The sequence below is a fragment of the Olea europaea genome, chromosome 9 (assembly GCF_002742605.1).
Source record: "Olea europaea var. sylvestris chromosome 9, O_europaea_v1, whole genome shotgun sequence".
In the NCBI taxonomy this organism is placed as follows: domain Eukaryota; kingdom Viridiplantae; phylum Streptophyta; class Magnoliopsida; order Lamiales; family Oleaceae; genus Olea; species Olea europaea.
Genome location: NC_036245.1, coordinates 5,183,804 through 5,202,747, shown reverse-complemented (window position 1 = coordinate 5,202,747; position 18,944 = coordinate 5,183,804). Strand labels below are relative to the sequence as shown.

Here is an 18,944-nt window from a genome sequence, read left to right as displayed (position 1 = left end):
CTTTTTTTCCCAGAACTTGGCTTTCTTTTGGACTCAAACTTAATGGGAAGATCAAAAGTAAGGAAAGAGAAGGAAAAATTTGTCTTGGTTTTGATATGAATGCTTAAAAAATGGGATAGAGATTCAACGAAGAAGACACAAACCTGATTTTGGAGCCAAAAGTCTACCAATTGATGTGAACTCTGTTATAATGTGTAACCTAGAACTCACACGAGATTTGATAGAACCCCAAGAAAGCTAAAATCAAAGTTATAACCTTGACCTATTAGATTACCTGAATCAAGAAGTAAGGTTAGAAGGGTTAAATGCGACAAAGATATCTTTGATAAGTTCGGAATAGTTTGATTAAGAACAACATATGATAGTGAATAATCTCACTTTGCATATTAGTCTGTCAAATAATGGCTTGGCATTTTGTACAATAAATAATCCCTCATATATATAGGCAATAATAAATAAATCCTAAATAACTTGTAAAACATCAAGATAGTATCAAACAAATAGAGATTTAAATGAAAAAAGGAAAAAATAGCCATCAGATTTTGCACTACTCACTTGCAATTCATTTGATTTGACCTCAATTAAATTTTTGCTTTCCACATGCACATCACTTTCTGGCTAAACTCCCAGCCGCACTTCTTGGAGCTTAGCTTGAGTTAAGTGAACTAAGGTTTCCTTCATGCCCATCTTGAAGTTTGGTGTCTTGCTTGTTGTACTAAACACATTGCCCTCGTTGCTTGGCTAAGTCCTTGCATAGCTTTTATGATCTTCTTCACTCTTGATATCAATCTATCTGGAATATGCAAAGCATTCTTGCTAACCATGATTTTCATCAAAAGTTAATATTTCTATCTAGTTCTTAATTGAACTATCAAGAACTTATCAAAAATTTACGAACTTTGTGTCTTCAAACACTCCAGGGAAATCAAAAAAGAACTAGTGCCAAATAACTTTATCCGCTCAATAATGGAGAAGCACAGTGGAAAATGTGATCCTGCTTACCATTTGTGAGTAAATGACACAAATGCCAAGGTTTCCATCGTTACTTAGATGGACTTGCTAAATGATGGTATTGAATTATTACTAGGATCGATCCAAAGTTGATCGCAGCTGAAATAATCCTTTTAGGGGCACTTGTAGGTAGTAGGATGGTGCAAGCCCTATCCACAAGGCTAAGTGACATGAACCAAGAAAAAGGTGAATCCCTTTAGAGCAACTTTGCATGATTCAGTGCTAATCTGATTGCTTACAAAACTATATCCGATGAGAAGGTCCAATACCTTGTAGGGTTGCTGAAGGATACTCCCTTCTAGTGGGATTTCCGTAACAAAAGCCAACCTCTTACCATCAGCTAGTGAGCAAAATCTAGAATAAAATTCAGATGAAGGACGCCATAGAGATTCAAAAAAAATATAGCAAGGGCAAGCTCTCAAGGGCAAAGCCGCAACATATGCAACATGCAATCTCCCCAACTCCCTGGCAAATGATAAATGAAGCATTTTCATACCTAAGATTCAAAGGATTTTTGTAAAATTCATTATAGCAAGGACCATGATATGGATGAAGTCTTCAAGATAATTAGGATGGAAAAGCATTTAAATTAGTAGGGTGTAATGCACAAAGATTTCAAAAGTCAAAACCCTCCATGCCCAAGTGCTGGAGGGCAGGGTCTTAACGATGAGAGAGATCTATACCATAATCGAAGGTCCTAATGAAGGCAGGAAAACAACTAATGCATAGAAGAACTATGTCCAAGCTAGCAAGAAGCTCCTAATGGAAAATTTTGGATTCCAAGTACTCATCCTGCATCTCTTCTAATTAAATTTAGTGGTGATGATGAGCAGAAAAATCGTATATCATCATTGCAATGCATTGGTAGTAAGGACTGTAATAGCTCATAACAGCCTAAGCGACATGTTGGTGGATACTTGTAGTTGTGTAAATATTTTGTTTGAAAGTGCTTTTGTCCAAATGCAGTTGGATCATTCGTGGACACCCATGGCTGAATCCCTTTATGGCTTTACTAGATGGTCTAATCCTAAGAGTACAAATCACATTGGCAATAGAAATATGTGAAATGTCAACCATGTTTCATGGGTATATATGGACTTCCTAATTATGGACAGTAGGTCTGCATACAATGAGATACTCGAAAGGCTCGCCCAAACATAGTTAAAGGCAGTAACCTGAATCCATCACCTATGCTTAAAATTGAAAGTCCAAAAGGGATAGCCATGGTAAAAGGTAATCAAGCAACTGCGTACGAGTGCAACCTCAGTGCCTAAGGAAAGCAATGCCATGGGCTGCTGTAGTCAATACTATAGTGATGATTGAAAGAAACATGTTTGACAAACCTCTTCTAGGAAATCAAATATCTGATGCTATGAAGGATGGGTCGAAAAACCTCTGCCAATAAGGATAATTTTGCAAGTACTAGGCGAAGCTTGGGTGGAAAAAGGGTCAAACTTAAGTTGGATCAAAAACAAGGTAATAGTACTTCTGTGAGTGAAAAAATGAAAAATGGGCCTCTTTTTGCCTAGTGAAAAACTCTGAGAAATGACAAAATTCTTTTTGCTGAAGGAACTATGACTGAAGTGAGACTCTTTTTGCCAATGAATGTACAATTGATGGCAAGATATAGCACCCCCAATAGAATCTGTAAAGGAGAGATCAACTTCACCAAGGGAGAATTGGATTGAAATCTATTCCCCAAAATGAAAAATGGTGGAAGGGGGAGCCCATGTCCCATCCTTAATAAAAATGTCATGATGATTTGCCAGTGTAGCTATACAAAAGAATATTTATAAATTAAGCCCTAGTGTGGCCCCCATTTTTTGAAATGAAAATAGGAGGAAGATAATTTTTTTTTAAAAATGAGTAGTTGAAAGAAAAGGAAAAGTTTTTGATTTACGTGTAACATTATTTTATGAAAAATTGTGTGATTGAAAACGATAGAGAGAAAAATGAAATGGAATTTAATGGGGGCCCAAAAGGGGGATAAAATCAAAACCAAAATTTTTTTCAATAGTATATTTCACTTTTTAATGCAAAATTGCATAGCGTATATTTTATGAGTTATATTATGAAACTATTTACATAATTACATGAAATGTGGCTGATGGCCAAAACAAACAAATGAACAACTCACGAAATGACACCAAAATACGATATTAAATAAATAAGTAAAGAGAACTTGTATAAAACAATAAAAAATAAAAGAACAGAATGGCACAATAGAAATGTGTTCCTCCCAACTAAACAAAAGGCTTAACTAGGCCATGTGCTATCAGCTATCATGAGTGTCAGCAGCAACCTCAGATAGGGGAAAATCTGAGAATCCATAAGTCGAAAAGGCTCGAAAGTAAAGAAAAAAAATGTATAGAGCCCTAGTGGCTAGTGGAGGAACTTCAGATGACTAGGTGTCGCCGACATGCTCATCGTGAACCTTTAAGAAATCTCATGTTCTATTCGAGATGGAAATCCCTAGTAATATCGAGAATTTTGCTTTCCTCCTCCTGCATTGATTCTTCTCAAAAGTTTAGCTTCATAAACCTTCTTTTCAACAAATATAGTAAAAAGTTTTGCCTTGCTGGTTTTTGACTTTTGATGGAGCAAAACCAGTTCATCCGGAGCCTAGTTACCATCTTTTACTATGAAGAAATGAGTTCAAATCCAGTTCGTCCCGAGCAAAACTAGTTCATCCGGAGCCTAGTTACCTTCTTTTCAACAACTTTTAACTCTTAACATTCCATCCATTTGACATAGGCTCGATTATCCTCTCTAGTTTGCATTAAAATCTTGGGCAAGTCCCTTGATATTGGCAAACAAAGAAGCTCATATCTAGCATATTCCTCAGCACTTTTGCACATCTTTTTATATTGTGTTTTCTCCTCCTCAACAACATCCAATTTGTTATGGAGTGGGTTACATTCCTACTCCAATGATTGGATTTTCCAATCCAAACTATTAACTCAATTAATACAAAGTTCATACTCAGCCTACTAATTTTGGAGTAATACTGCAGCTCACTATGAGAAGCAATTATTTCTCTCTTTTGCGTGGGAGTAAGTTATATTGCCAATTTGTTCCAAGATTGGTTAAAACAATTATAACACGATCTCGTGGTCTGGGCATTAAAACTAGGAAAAGGTTGATAAAATCTCCGAACCCAACTCTTCATAACGACGATGACTAAGCAAAGACCTAAGGTTAAGTAGGAAGGAACTCTTGGATCCAAGGGCTGCCCAGATCCACTTAATGTTCTTCCTTTCCCTTTAAAAACGTTCCTAGCAAAGATGACTCGGGAAGAACACATGGTTTCTGAGGGCAACAACCTTTGAATTGAAACACCAACAATAAAATAAAATTTCGGACTAAGCCATACAACCATGTGATTTCATGGTTCAAGGAATTTGCTCTTGGATTTTGAATTTTTGATGCTCAAGGACATGGCTTTTCGAATCAACTTCATGTTCCTTCTTAGCTTGAATCACATGCACAGTTCTTTCTTTGTGCCCATCTTGAGACTATGTATTGGTCGATGTAAATCCTTACATGATTTCATTGATCTTCTTCACTACTAGCGATCTTGACATTGGTCCATCAAAAACATGTAATGGATCCTTGTTTGCTTGTCCTCTATGATTTTCGTCATTTCCTTTCTTGTCAAAAGGATTCAACATCGAATCTTCACCTACATCAACGAGAAAAAGCTCAGTAACTTTAAAAGTAGGGGACACATTATACTTATTTGGAAGGTTCAATTTGTATTGCTTGGCATTTATCTTCTCAGGGACTTGGAATGGTCTATCTCCCCAGGATACAATTTGGGCCTTCTTTGGGTTGAAAATTGCCAAACTAAGTCAATTGGTTTGAGATATCACATGTCTTCTTCCTTTGGCTTGGGAAGCACAATGTTACTTTTTCTTTTGAAGCTTTCTCAAGAATTGACCTTACCGATTCAACCTTCTTCTTCCCATCTAAACCACTTCCATCAATAGGTAAATGTATTAAATCCAAAGAAGTTATAGTCCATATACAATTTTAAAAGGCGAATAAGTAGTGAGAAAATGTTGAGTCGATGTTCTATTAACTAGTTTGATTTGTCCATCTGTTTGTGGATGATGTTTATAAAAGCTTAGTTCCCTACTTACCCTACAATTTTTAAAATGTAGCTAAGGAACTTACATATCTATCAAACTCAGTCCATTTCTTAAAATTAGAATAGAGTTTGATGTGAATCGATTAGAAGAGAAAAGTAAAGCAATTAGAAAAGCGAAGGATAAGAAGGATGTACGTAAACATGTATAACTTTCAACTCAAGTGTCTGATTTTCACCCATGTGTTTCTCTAAATGACATTATTAAAACTTCTGGGTCAAATTTTATTGTTTAGGGGGTCCATTTAGGTTTTCCTATCTTGATTAATTTTAAGGGTATTTTAGTTATTTTGCATTTAAAATATTTGATAGGGATTCCTAGTAGGAAATCTGACTTGCGTTTATTTTTGTTAGCAACCTCTTCTTTTCCCCTAGGTGGTCCGATCTTTCTTTTTCAAACAGCCTCATCATTCCTATTATTAGCACCTAAATCCAATTTTTAAGTAGGATAAAGAATCACTTTGCTGCTCATTTTTCTTTCAATTGCCTCTCCAACTTCATAGTGCTTGTTTGGTAGAGATTTTGATAATTGATTTTTTGACTGTTAGCGATAAAGTGAATCCTACTTTTGAGAGAAGAATTCAAAAATAACGGCTGAAATAGTGAAATAACGATAAAAAAAATTGATTTTAATTGACTTTTAAGCTGCACCAAACAAGCTATAGCCATATGAATCATGTCTTCAAACTCCACATAAAGTTTTAACTCACCTACATTGGTATTTAATCCGTTCAAAAGCCTGGCAATCATGACCTCCCTATCCTCCTCAACATTAGCCCTGATCATAGAAATATCCATCTCCTCATGGAAATTTTCTATCTTTAAACCTTCACTAAGGATCTATAAATTTTGATAAAGGTATAGAGCAATGACTAGGTCAAATCTTCTCCTCATGAGAGCTTTCACATTCACCCAAGTTTCTATAGGCCCCTCATAATTTATCCTCCCATTTCTCACCAATTGATCCCACAATAATGTTGCATAATTAATAAATTCTACCACTGCTATCTTCACCTTCTTCTCTCAAAGTAGTTATGGTAATTAGAGGTCAATTCAAGGCATCCATAAATAGTTGGCAAAGGTCTTCCATTAGCAAAAACTTTCCTCCGCCATTTCTAAGAGCATAAATCTTAAAAGTTCTCTTTGATTCTAAAGAATAGAGAGTATTTTCATCTTGATGAGCAATTTTTTTAATTTTTAGTTTGGGAAGAGGGGAATGGATATGCTACAATAAATATAGCAATATCTTCCTCACTGATTGGCAAAAATTTTGTCAAAACTCATTTTCGATTTGAATTTCTTAAAAATCAGAGTCTTTGAGCTATTTTATCAAGGTCTCCGATATATATGGTCATTGGCGCCCTAAGTTAGGAAGTTACCCTTAGTGGTGGGAATACCTAAAAAAAAAAAAATTCAGCTTTTTCGTTCTTTTACAAGTTCAAATGGTATGATTTAAATCCCAAGTTTTTGCAAGCATCACATGATTCTTTAAAGTTTTGTAAACCACAGTAATATAGCCCCTTTCATCTGATTGTATTAACTTGTGTAGGTTAAATCGACCAGGAACTCTTCCTGCTCGATCTTGCTCTCGAGTTCTTTTCTGCCAAGAATAAGAAAAAGTCGGTACTTCTTGTATCCTCTGGGAATACCCTGCTCACCATGAATTTGTTCTCTAAACATTTTTTTAATGTGATTATGCCACGTCTTGTCCCAAGCTGGAGACACGGCCTGGGTGTGTTATACAAGAAAGTAGTATTGAAATGGATGGATACACATTAAGAGAAATTTGGGCCATATGCTACCAATCGAGGCTAGAAATATCTGAAGTCGTCATGAAAGATAAGACGCCATCTAGGTCATGTAAAGGTTGTATCTGTAGAGAATATGGATTTTCCACCATCTCATGGATTGTTCATAGTCAATACGTTCAATTCGTTTTAGGTCCTCAGGGGATGAAAAACCTTAGTATTAAGATTATTTGGCAATTGAAAGAAGGTAATAATGATCCTTTCTCCAACTACATATGTTGAGAATCTAAAAGGCGTGGAAATCCGAATGAAATTCTTGAAGGGCAGCAGTGGAATCCTTTTACATTTCTAATCTAGTAGTTCCTTCTAGTCTAAAATTCATAATCCAAGTATGCAGTACTGATGGAACCTCCCAAAAGTTGGAAGAATCCGTTTTTTATGTTGAGAGTTCTAGCTTCATAAATTTCAATTTTTTGTAAGGTTAAAATGGTTAATAACTATGTTGCTTGGCATTGTCTTCGTTATAAGCCAAGTGGAAATAAATGTACTCATCTATATATTATTTGAACCTCAATGAATTGGATATCCATACTTTATTGACAAGGATATTACGCCAATGCAAAACATTAAGAACAAAGCTCTAGATAAAATTTAATGTGGCAGCTAAGAATTAAGAAATTGTGAAAAACAAAAGGGCTTCAGTGTCATGTTTTCTTTTGGGAAAATTACACTAGAATAGGTATTTAAAGATCTCACTTCAAAAATCACATATAAAGTATTTCTAATAAAAAATCAGGTGCCAATTTAATATTTTAATATTAATAATTATATTAAAAATTCAACAACCACCAAAACAATCACCCACGCAATTTCAAACCCTAAATCTAATCCATTCTCTCTTTCACTCTTCTTTTTTCTCGCCAAATCTCTCACTCTCCCTCTCCCTAAAGTTAAATGAATCTCCTCTCTCACTCTCACTCTCCCTCTCCTCAGCGACTGCATTGTGCTCGAATTTGTACTCCAGTCGTCGTAAGCTGGTACGACGTTGTACGCACTTCTCGACGCTATAGCGAGGATACATTTTTTACCCATTTTTCTCTTCAATGGAGGCTGGCAGCGAACTGAATGCCATTGTGAGCAGTAACAAATCGTTGCTCCGCCTCGACCAACGGGCACAACGGCGATCTTATTCTGGCGGTGAGTGGTGAACTACCTACACTCTCAATAGCCTTTTTTTCAATGTTTGTGGTTGAGAGCCGATGAAGTTTATGGTTTGTATGTAGTTTGTGGGTTGTGATTTGAAGTGGTGGTGGTAGTGCCGCCAATGAATTTGGAGTTTTTTTAAGAATCTAAGGCAGTGGTGGTGGTTTTGTTAGATCTAGTGGTGGCTGTATTTTTTTTGTGGCAACAGTGGAGATGGATCTGACAGTCGGGGTGGTTTTTGTTGAATCTGGCGATGGATCTGGTAGTGGTCGGTTGACTGTGGCAATGGTATTTGTAGTTGAAAATGATTATTTGTTTGTGGTTGTGGTGGTGAGTTGAAAATGGAAGTTTGTTGGGGACGATGACAATGGTAGTAAGGTGGCATTACTATTGCAACCAATTCACTGTCAAAAGTAAAATAAATGAAATGGTCGGTGATTGTTGTAACATCCCAAAAAAAAAAAAAATTTGATAAAAATTTATTTAATATCTATACTATATTATTTCAAAAGTTGAGGGACTAAGAGGTAATATATTTTAAATTCTTATACTTTGAGTCAAATAATTAAATTTCGATAGAGTAAATATAAGTATATTAATATTATACTCGTTGGATAGCCAATATTTAATTATGAATTTTAGGCTCGAGAAATAGTCGATTTGGATAACCCAGCACCAAGAAATTTCGATTTGAATAAATTGGTTTTCAAATTCAATTAAAACTTGGAAGGAAGATGTGATGTTGACACGTGTACATGGAATTGTCTTGATTTTGTATGGTGTGTACGTATAGAAATGGTTATGAATAAAAAAAGTAGGTTTATTTTAATAATTATTTGCTTTGGTTTTGAAGAAAAAGAAGGGTAGGTTTCCTTGATTTTAGGGATTGATGATTTTAGTATTATTTAATTACTTGACTTTATGAGTTGATAGACTCCACGTGATGTTTAGATAAGAGAAAAATAACGGTAGATTATACTGGATTGAGGCATTTTACGGGAAAAGCCGTCATGGAATAATGAAACAAGATTAAATAGAATTAGGAATTAATATGATTCCCTTTAATTAAATATTCTAGGCAGTGCTGACTAATTAGGCTACCTTTTGTTTAAACATAATATTTATTAAAATAAGATAGAATTTTAATTATTTTGGAGCACTTATTTTGGAAGATAACCTATATTATAATAGATAAGTGATGGCAAATAAATTTTCTATTTGCAAATATAGTATTGTAGATAGTCTCAAACTCATTTGAATTTAGATGATTTTTCAAAACAGCCATGTATGTGTACAAAGAATGAATATATTAAACAAAGTCAAAAGCTAGCTGTCGATTTCAGAATTTATGATAGAAGATATCTTTGATGTAATCATATTAGAGTTTGAAAAGTTGATGTCTCATTTAGCTATCATGTTTCTTCACGTTGGCATGCATTGGATAACAAACCAACTCTCTATTTTCTTTTTGATAACAACAAAAAGGCCTAATACAAATCAAGTAAAAATCTTTTGGTTAGGATAAGACCTATCTTCTACTCTAGCCTACACCTATAAATAGTAGGCTAGAATCCCACATTTTACCACACCAAAAATTCACACGTGAAATAGAGAAAGAGAAAGATAAAAGAGAGAGAGAGAGAGAGAGAGAGAGAGGAAGACAGAAAGCAGCATTAGAAATAGAATTTCATACATCGAGTATTTTAATCACATAATTTCAAAGCGGAGGAACGATTTTCAACATACTGTAGATTCAACGAGGTAAGATACATTTATGTGCAAGTGTTTTAAGCTTCCTTATGTACTTATGTGCGATTAAATATACATGAAATGCTAGTGGACCTTCGGGTTCTAGGGAAAGAGATATGAAATTCTTACGGGGATTTAAGAGGACCTAAGATGGGTGTGTCGCTTGGTCACCGATATACTCCATAAGAAAAGAACGGTATGAAGTGTAGATTTTATTTGTTATGTAATTGTATATGAAAATTTGCACGTATCTTACTGGGTATTTTTAATACTCACTCTTACATTAATTTTACAGATTAGTTCGGGTCGATTGGAACAGTGGAGAATTGGTGATGCGGACTGCCAAGTGGATAAAGAATAGAGAAAAAGAAATAAGTTTGCCATTTTAAATTTAGCAATTTGTTTATTTTAATTTAGAACGTATTATTTGAATTACTTAGGAGTTTATGTTTATGGTTAGATACGCTTTCAATAATTTTAATTTAAACGTTACAATTATTTGTTTATTGAAGAATTTTATATAGTTCCGCATTTTTAAATTAAAGAAAAATGAGTTTTCGTAACGTTCCGGTATTTAATGTAAAGGAAAGAAAAATTGGAGCGTTAAAGTATGGTATCAGAGCACGGTTTTACTTTCCTGTAGACTTTTTCAAAAAAAAAAAAAAGTTTAAAAATACGTGAACAGTACATTACAGAACGTTTTGATTTTTTGGGCACTTTAATTTTTCACGGTGAATTGGCCTTTCATTTCTTCATTTAGTGCATCTGACACCTTAGAAAGTGTCTCTTTCATTTGTCCTTGTGCAGTCTGTTGCATCCTGCAATGACCATAATTCAAATCATAATAGGTAGAGATATTTATATATATATATATATATTAGAGCTATGAATCTGAAACAAAAAAAGAAACAGTACCAAAAAGATGATTTGATATTCAAAGCAAATCTTTAAACTTGTGTGAACATTTATTTGTACGTGTGTGCATGTATATATTATCAATTAGTGTGTGCATGTCTCAGTATGCGTGGGTATGTTATTTAAAAAAAATCATATTTTAATAAATCTCTTTTTCCCACTTATTGTTTCGAGTTTCTTGGATTTGCGTATTCACAAGATTGAAAGATTTTGTCAAAAAGACCTAAACTGTCTAAGGTGAGCTTGGGATTTAAGCGGTCCGCTTGTGACCCCCCCTCCTTGCTTGGAAGTCTTTTCAGTTACGTGTTATTCAAATCATTAAGACCGGAAACAATAATTCTAAGAAAATTCTATTTTAAGATTTTGCAAAAAAAAAAAAAAAAAAAAATAAACTATTCACGTGAACAGTACTGTTCACGCGAACAGTACAGCAGTGTTTAAAAAAAATATTTTAGTAACTGTTCATCCGTGAATAGTGATAATAAAGAAAATGGTATGTTGTTAACGTGAAGTGTTCAATACTTTTCATGCAAAAATAGTTTTTCATTTTATTTCCTACATCTGTTTAATATTAATGGTTTGTGTAAAATTTATTCTAAATAATGAACTTACATAGTTATCTTCCAATTTTAGAAAATTCATAAACAAATAAAATCAAAGTATTTATATGTTGTGATTGCAAATTTTTAAATACGTAATGACATAAAGAATACTTGGCACATGACGCTCACCATTCGACTACTCTCCAATTGAACCCAGGTATGAAATGTAATGAGATGTTTTTAAACATTGCTGCATGTTATAAAATGTATAAGCATGTTCACATCGCATAATTTATTTGTCATTTTTTTTTCCACATCTTGCTAGAGTATAGTTTATGCACTGAGAATAAAAAAATAATAATAATAATAATAATAATATTGATAATGCAAAGTTAAGCATAATTAAAATTATGTTGTCATGTGATTAGGATGACTAGGAATAGCCCAACGTACCTCCAGCGTGCTGAAATGGCCATTGAGAACTACATAAATTATGAAGTGAGATGAGACAGAACTTTTGTTGAACATGTTGAAGATTTCCTTTCTAAGTGGGAGCGAGCAAGGTCATTTGGATATAATGAGGGGACAATCCTTTCGATATATCACCTTATAAGCACTATGCGACCTCAATGGAGAGACGTGGCTTATTTCATGAGGGACATGGATTATGATTTATATTTGGAAGAAGATTGGGATAAGATTGATTTTAAAGGACACTGTGAAGATATCATAATTTTATGGAACCATAGACAACAAGCACCAGCGCCCGAACCCGAACCGGAGCCAGAGCCGGAGCCAGAGCCAGAGCCGGAGGAAGACCCAAAGGAGGAGATCGAACCAGAGCCAGAAGACCCTGAGCAAGAAGTCCAACCACAAAATTTCATTGATTTGGTTATGGATTCCGAGCCTGAGTCATGCATTACTTCGGATGATGAGACGGCATAAAAAGAAGATTCTAGATTAGGGATAAGTTTTATTTATTTGCTTAGGAAAAGTTGGATTATTTATTTATTTATTTGATTTTTTGAAGAGCAAATTTTTTTTATTTAAGGATTTGGAAATTATATTAAATTCTTCGTTGTTACAAAAATATTAGAAGTGTTTTACCAATTTTTTTTCCTAAATTAAAATTTTATTTGTGTTAAGAAAATGTCGAGACAACAACAAAATCAAGGTACGATCATCAGAGATTTGCTAAGGGCGGTACAAGATGTGGGTAGGCAACAAGCACAGGGTGGTCCCCATGGTGCAAACGCTAACAACACCAGCTCAATCGTGGAACAGTTCCGTCGCTACAAACCCCCAACCTTCGATGGCAAGGCAGAGAATGGAACAAATCTTCAAACGTCTATCTTGCACTGATGCTCAAAAGGTGTTATGTGCAGAATTTATGTTGGTTGACGCGGCAAGCCATTGGTGGGAGTCAGCATCTCGCACTAGAACAGAAGCACAACAACGTGCTCTGACTTGGATGCAATTTAAGGAGGAAATGACGGGAAAATACTTCCCACAAGCCCTGAGGGATAGCAAGGAGACAGAATTCCTTCAACTCAGACAAGGAAAGACGAAACTTGAAGAATATGAAAGAAAATTCGAACAACTCTCAAGATATTCACCACACCTAGTGGATACTGAAGCAAAGAAAGTAAGGAGGTTCGAACTTGGATTGCGTCCTGAAATTGGTAGAATAATGGCATCCCACCAATTCACCACCTATAGGCGCGTTTTGCAAACTGCCCAAGCAATCTCAAATAGGTTGGAAATGGATCAAATTCCACAGCAAGGGGCCGAGTTATCAGAAAAGAGGAAGTGGAATGGGTCCAATGAAGGGAAGGGAGAGGGACAGAACAAAAAGATTAACTTTGGATCAAGTTTTGGACAAGTCATTCCACCCTGTCCAAAGTGCAATAAAATGCATAGTGGTGAATGTTTGTTTGGGAAGCATGTGTGCTATCGATGCGGTAAAACAGGGCATATTTCCAAAAATTGCAAAGAAGACCCCTTAAAGAAGAATGATGAACAAGAAAAGAAGGGAAATGCCCGAATTTTTGCTTTAACCCAGGAACAGACAACAGAGGACCCGAATGCAGGTAATTTCGAGGACGAAATTATTTTAAGGGGGTGAGATTGTAACATCCCAAAAAAAAATTATTTTTTTTTATAAAAATTTATTTAATATCTATATTATATTATTTCAAAAGTTGAGGGACTAAGAGATAATATATTTTAAATTCTTATACTTTGAGTCAAATAATTAAATTTCGATAGAGTAAATATAAGTATATTAATATTATACTCGTTGGATAGCCAATATTAAATTATGAATTTTAGGCTCGAGAAATAGTCGATTTGGATAACCCAGCACCAAGAAATTTAGATTTGAAGAAATTGGTTTTCAAATTCAATTAAAACTTGGAAGGAAGATGTGATGTTGACACGTGTACATGGAATTGTCTTGATTTTGTATGGTGTGTACGTATAGAAATGGTTATGAATAAAAAAAAGTAGGTTTTTTAATAATTATTTGCTTTTATTTTGGAGAAAAAGAAGGGTAGGTTTCCTTGATTTTAGGGATTGATGATTTTAGTATTATTTAATTACTTGACTTTATGAGTTGATAGACTCCACGTGATGTTTAGATAAGAGAAAAATAACTGTATATTATACTGGATTGAGGCATTTTACGGAAAAAGCCGTCATGGAATAATGAAACAAGATTAAATAGAATTAGGAATTAATATAATTCCCTTTAATTAAATATTCTATGCAGTGCTGACTAATTAGGCTACCTTTTGTTTAAACATAATATTTATTAAAATAAGATAGAATTTTAATTATTTTGGAGCATTTATTTTGGAAGATAATCTATATTATAATAGATAAGTGATGGCAAATAAATTTTCTATTTGCAAATATAGTATTGTAGATAGTCTCAAACTCATTTGAATTTAGATGATTTTCAAAACAGCCATATATGTGTACAAAGAATGAATATATTAGACAAAGTCAAAAGCTAGCTGCCGATTTTAGAATTTATGATAGAAGATATCTTTGATGTAATCATATTAGAGTTTGAAAAGTTGATGTCTCATTTAGCTATCATGTTTCTTCACGTTGGCATGCATTGGATAACAAACCAACTCTCTATTTTCTTTTTGATAACAACAAAAAGGCCTAGTACAAATCAAGTAAAAATCTTTTGGTTAGGATAAGACCTATCTTCTACTCTAGTCTACACCTATAAATAGTAGGCTAGAATCTCACATTTTACCACATCAAAAATTCACACGTGAAATAGAGAAAGAGAAAGATAAAAGAGAGAGAGAGAGAAAGGAGAGAAAAAGGAAGACAGAAAGCAGCATTAGAAATAGAATTTCATACATCGAGTATTTTAATCACATACTTTCAAAGCGGAGGAACGATTTTCAACATACTGTAGATTCAACGAGGTAAGATACATTTATGTGCAAGTGTTTTAAGTTTCCTTATGCACTTATGTGCGATTAAATATACATGGAATGCTAGTGGACCTTCGGGTTCTAGGGAAAGAGATATGAAATTCCTACGGGGATTTAAGAGGACCTAAGATGGGTGTGTCGCTTGGTCACCGATATACTCCATAAGAAAAGAGCGGTATGAAGTGTAGATTTTATTTGTTATGTAATTGTATATGGAAATTTGCACGTATCTTACTGGGTATTTTTAATACTCACTCTTACATTAATTTTACAGATTAGTTCGAGTCGATAGGAATAGTGGAGAATTGGTGATACAGACTGCCAAGTGGATAAAGAATAGAGAAAAAGAAATAAGTTTGCCATTTTAAATTTAGCAATTTGTTTATTTTAATTTAGAACGCATTATTTGAATTACTTAGGAGTTTATGTTTATGGTTAGATACGCTTTCAATAATTTTAATTTAAACGTTACAATTATTTGTTTATTGAAGAATTTTATATAGTTCCGCATTTTTAAATTAAAGAAAAATGAGTTTTCGTAACGTTCCGGTGTTTAATGTAAAGGAAAGAAAAATTGGGGCGTTAAAATTGTCGTGGTTGTTGAGGCCGTGTCTATGTTGTTAGAGGTGGGATTGTGTTGGTAATGGTGGCAATAGGCTCTGATGGTTGTGGTCGTCTTAAGTGGCTGTGGTGGTAGTGGTATGTGACGAGCTGGATTGTGTTGGTGATGGTGGCAATAGGCTGTGATGGTGGTGGTCGTCTTAAGTGGTTGTGGTGGTAGTGGTATGTGACGAGCTATTTGGTATATGTGACCAACTATTCGATTATTTGTGACCAAATATTGTGGTGGATCAAAATAGGGTGTTTGGTGTCTATGACAACTATCTGAACCCTGTGATTAATTTTTAATCGTGACCTTGAAATTAGATGGTGTGGTGCAAGCTGCAATTGTGCGGTGGTGATTTATAACCAAGATTGGTGCTAGATCAGGATCGGTGGTGGGGGTATTTGGTACATGTGACCAACTATTTAGAATATGTGATCAATAAATTTGAATATATGTGATCTTGTGACTTGTAATTTTTTGGATCTGTGATCAATGAAATAATTTGTGACTTGTAAATTTTTTATCTGTGACCTACAAAATTTTTGATTTATGACTTCGAAATAATTTGTAACCAATTAATTCGATGATATATGACCAATAAGTAAATCTGTGACTAATAATTATGAATCTACGACCATTAATCGTGTAACTGTGACTTTATTATATTTAATTAATAATATTTTCAATTAATTATACAGAATCTGAATTTTTAATTTTTAAACTTTGTACCTGATTTGTAAATTGGTGCAAATAATACACATGACATATGAATTTTTCCCTTTTCTTTTGGCACAATGAAGTAAAGGAAAAGGAAATATATTTGCAAAAATGAATAAAATTAAGGTAACTGGAAACCAAACATAGGTTTTTGGGGACCAATGTCATAATTACACAGAAGAATATTTGTATTAGATAAAGATGGCAACGGAACTAGTTCAAATCAAGGCGGGGAATGGTAATGAGGCAGGTTCGGTTTCCTCCACCCCTACTCCTACCAGGCTCTAGCCCGTTACTCGTTTTAAGGCGGGGTCTAGCCTTGCCCAGTTTACATAACCATTTATTTTTTTTAATTCATTTTATTGTTTCCTTTCATTGAAGTGAGACAATAACATAGTTAATAAATTTTTTAATTAATTTATTTATTTTTAAAAGTTAAATTATTCAAATATATTAGGTAAACTAAGGTTTTTATTATTCATCGTATTCCTTAGAAATGAGTAAAATGGTAATTTTTCTATTTTATACATAAAATAATTTTAAAAACCCAAAAATAAAATAAAACAATGTAAAATAAAAAAAATGAAAGAGAAAAGAAATGAAATCATTAGCATCACCACCCACCGGCATAGCCTTCCATCGTTGGCACCAACCCACAAACCGTCGAACCCATACATCACTAAAAACCTCTTCATTTCCCTCTATACATCCCACCCAACCACCAACCCTAACTCCACCAAAAAGTCACCAGACTAACTCCCAACTCACGAACTCAAAAGTTGTCGACAACTCCTCGTCGATCACACCCATCATCACGTACTATCAACGGTCGACTCCTACAATCTAGGCGTCCAATTTGATGATAGTATTTCAACAAAAAAAGGGGTGACAAACAATCGATGCACCCTCTCAGATTTCGAATCCCGATCTCATGCTGCTGCAATTTTCCAATTTACAAACTCACTTGGGGGAAATCCGATTCTCGGAAGCCAAGCAACCACTAATCCAATAACCTGGTCATCGATGTAGTTGTGCCTACGGTGGGTGGTGATGCTAGTGGTTGATTTCAAAGGAGGCAGTGGGAAAACGAGGGTGCGATGGAGTGGGGTGGTGAGAAGGAGACAACCCTTTTTTTATTTCTTTCTTTTTCTTTTTCTTTTTCTTTTTCTTTTTCTTTTTTTGGTTTTTTTGTTTATATGTTTAATGTAGCAATTTTAAAGTTACTATTTTACCCCTTTCAGTTTGGTCAATATTAGTCAAAATCCGCATTTGTTAGTCAAGTAACGGTCAAATAGATGGTTTCCATTCATTTGAATCTCGAGTGCTTATGTCTGAAAGGTTAAGGAAATCGTTGGTGCAAATTGAAGATTAAGGTAAAGGTTGCAAAAAAGTGAAAGGTTAGGGGCCGTTATTACAATTTTCCCTTTTTTTCTCAAGGTCCGTCTTGCAAATTTGCCAACACCAGTTTTAGGGTAGTGATAAATGCTTATTATTCACTTATTTTCAGCATTTTTGCTTAATAATTTATGTTTAATTGATTGAATATCTATTTAGTTTTCTGCAAATATGGTTAATTGTAGATAAAATCCTAATTTGGAAGCACTTATTCTGATGTGAAATAGGTGAAATTGGAGCATAATTAGAGTTTATTTGAAGCACTTTAAGATCAACCAAACCGCAATTGAGTAATTGGAAGAGTTGTTGGAGAAGTACGAAGAGATTTACAAATTTTGGGAGATAAACACAATATTTGAAAAGTTTGGAGACTAAATTGAAATTTTTAAAACTTGAGACGAACCAAATTTATAATGATTATAAGGTTATGGGGACCAATGTACAAGATGTTGGAAGTTTGGGCATGAAAATTAAAGTTATGGATGTAAAATGACCAAAATTGGACAAGATCTTGAAGAAATGATCAATGATGCGTAAAAAAGTTGAAATGGGGACCAACTTGAATGGATTTGGAAGATGGTGAAATTTATAACCATGCGATCACATGAATTAGGACACAATTTTGACTTAAATATTGGTTCTATAAATATATACCTTAGTTCAACGATTGGAATGAGACGTGTGGATTAATTATACACATTATACAAGTCAAATTAGGCTCTTATGGTTTCAGTTTCATAAATATTTCATTGAAGAGAGCCAAAAAGGAAGCTTTGGTTTATAATTCCATGCTTCCATTTGAAGCTTTTTATAGAAGCTTGTTGAGAAGAAGAATCACATGGGGTTGATCAAGGAAAGTTTGAAGACATACAAGACTTCAAGATTTCTTTCCATCTTCTTTCATTATTCAAGTCCAGATGATGTTGTGTCATTTAACTTGTATTTTTGTAATTAATTTAATACTTAGCTAATTGTATAGATGCTGGGATAATGTTAATTCCTACTTCTTAAAAGTTTTGATATTTAATTCCAGATTTTACTTCCTCATTTTTATTTTTATTTTAGCATCTTCAATCAATGTAACTACAACTTTTGTCTTATACTAGTTAGCAACATACATAAATTTAATAGGATGGACAAGCACATTTTAATAAAAATAATAACAAACTCACAGTCCAAAATAAATTAAGAGATCGCAACCCGATGAAATGACAAGAATCAAATTAACCATTCAACACATCCACATGGTCAAGTCCATAATCATCCACTGAATAAACATTCATCAAATAAATGCATTCCTATATAATATTTAATATTATATGCAAACATATTCCAAGAATCTAGCAATTATACTCGTCTAAACTCATTTAGATAAATGGACCAGAAACAATTAAGTGCTTGTTTGGTAGGGATTTTGTTAATTGATTTTTTGACTGTTAAATATAAAGTGGG

At 34.0% G+C, this 18,944-nt stretch overlaps 1 protein-coding gene across 1 annotated transcript; it reads left to right on the top strand.

The window, feature by feature from the left end:
- The first annotated feature begins 12,525 nt into the window (after window positions 1-12,525).
- Window positions 12,526-13,440, top strand: LOC111399853. Its single transcript, XM_023027347.1, has one exon. The coding sequence runs from the start codon at window positions 12,526-12,528 to the stop codon at window positions 13,438-13,440; it is 915 nt and encodes a 304-aa protein (XP_022883115.1).
- Window positions 13,441-18,944: the final 5,504 nt, after the last annotated feature.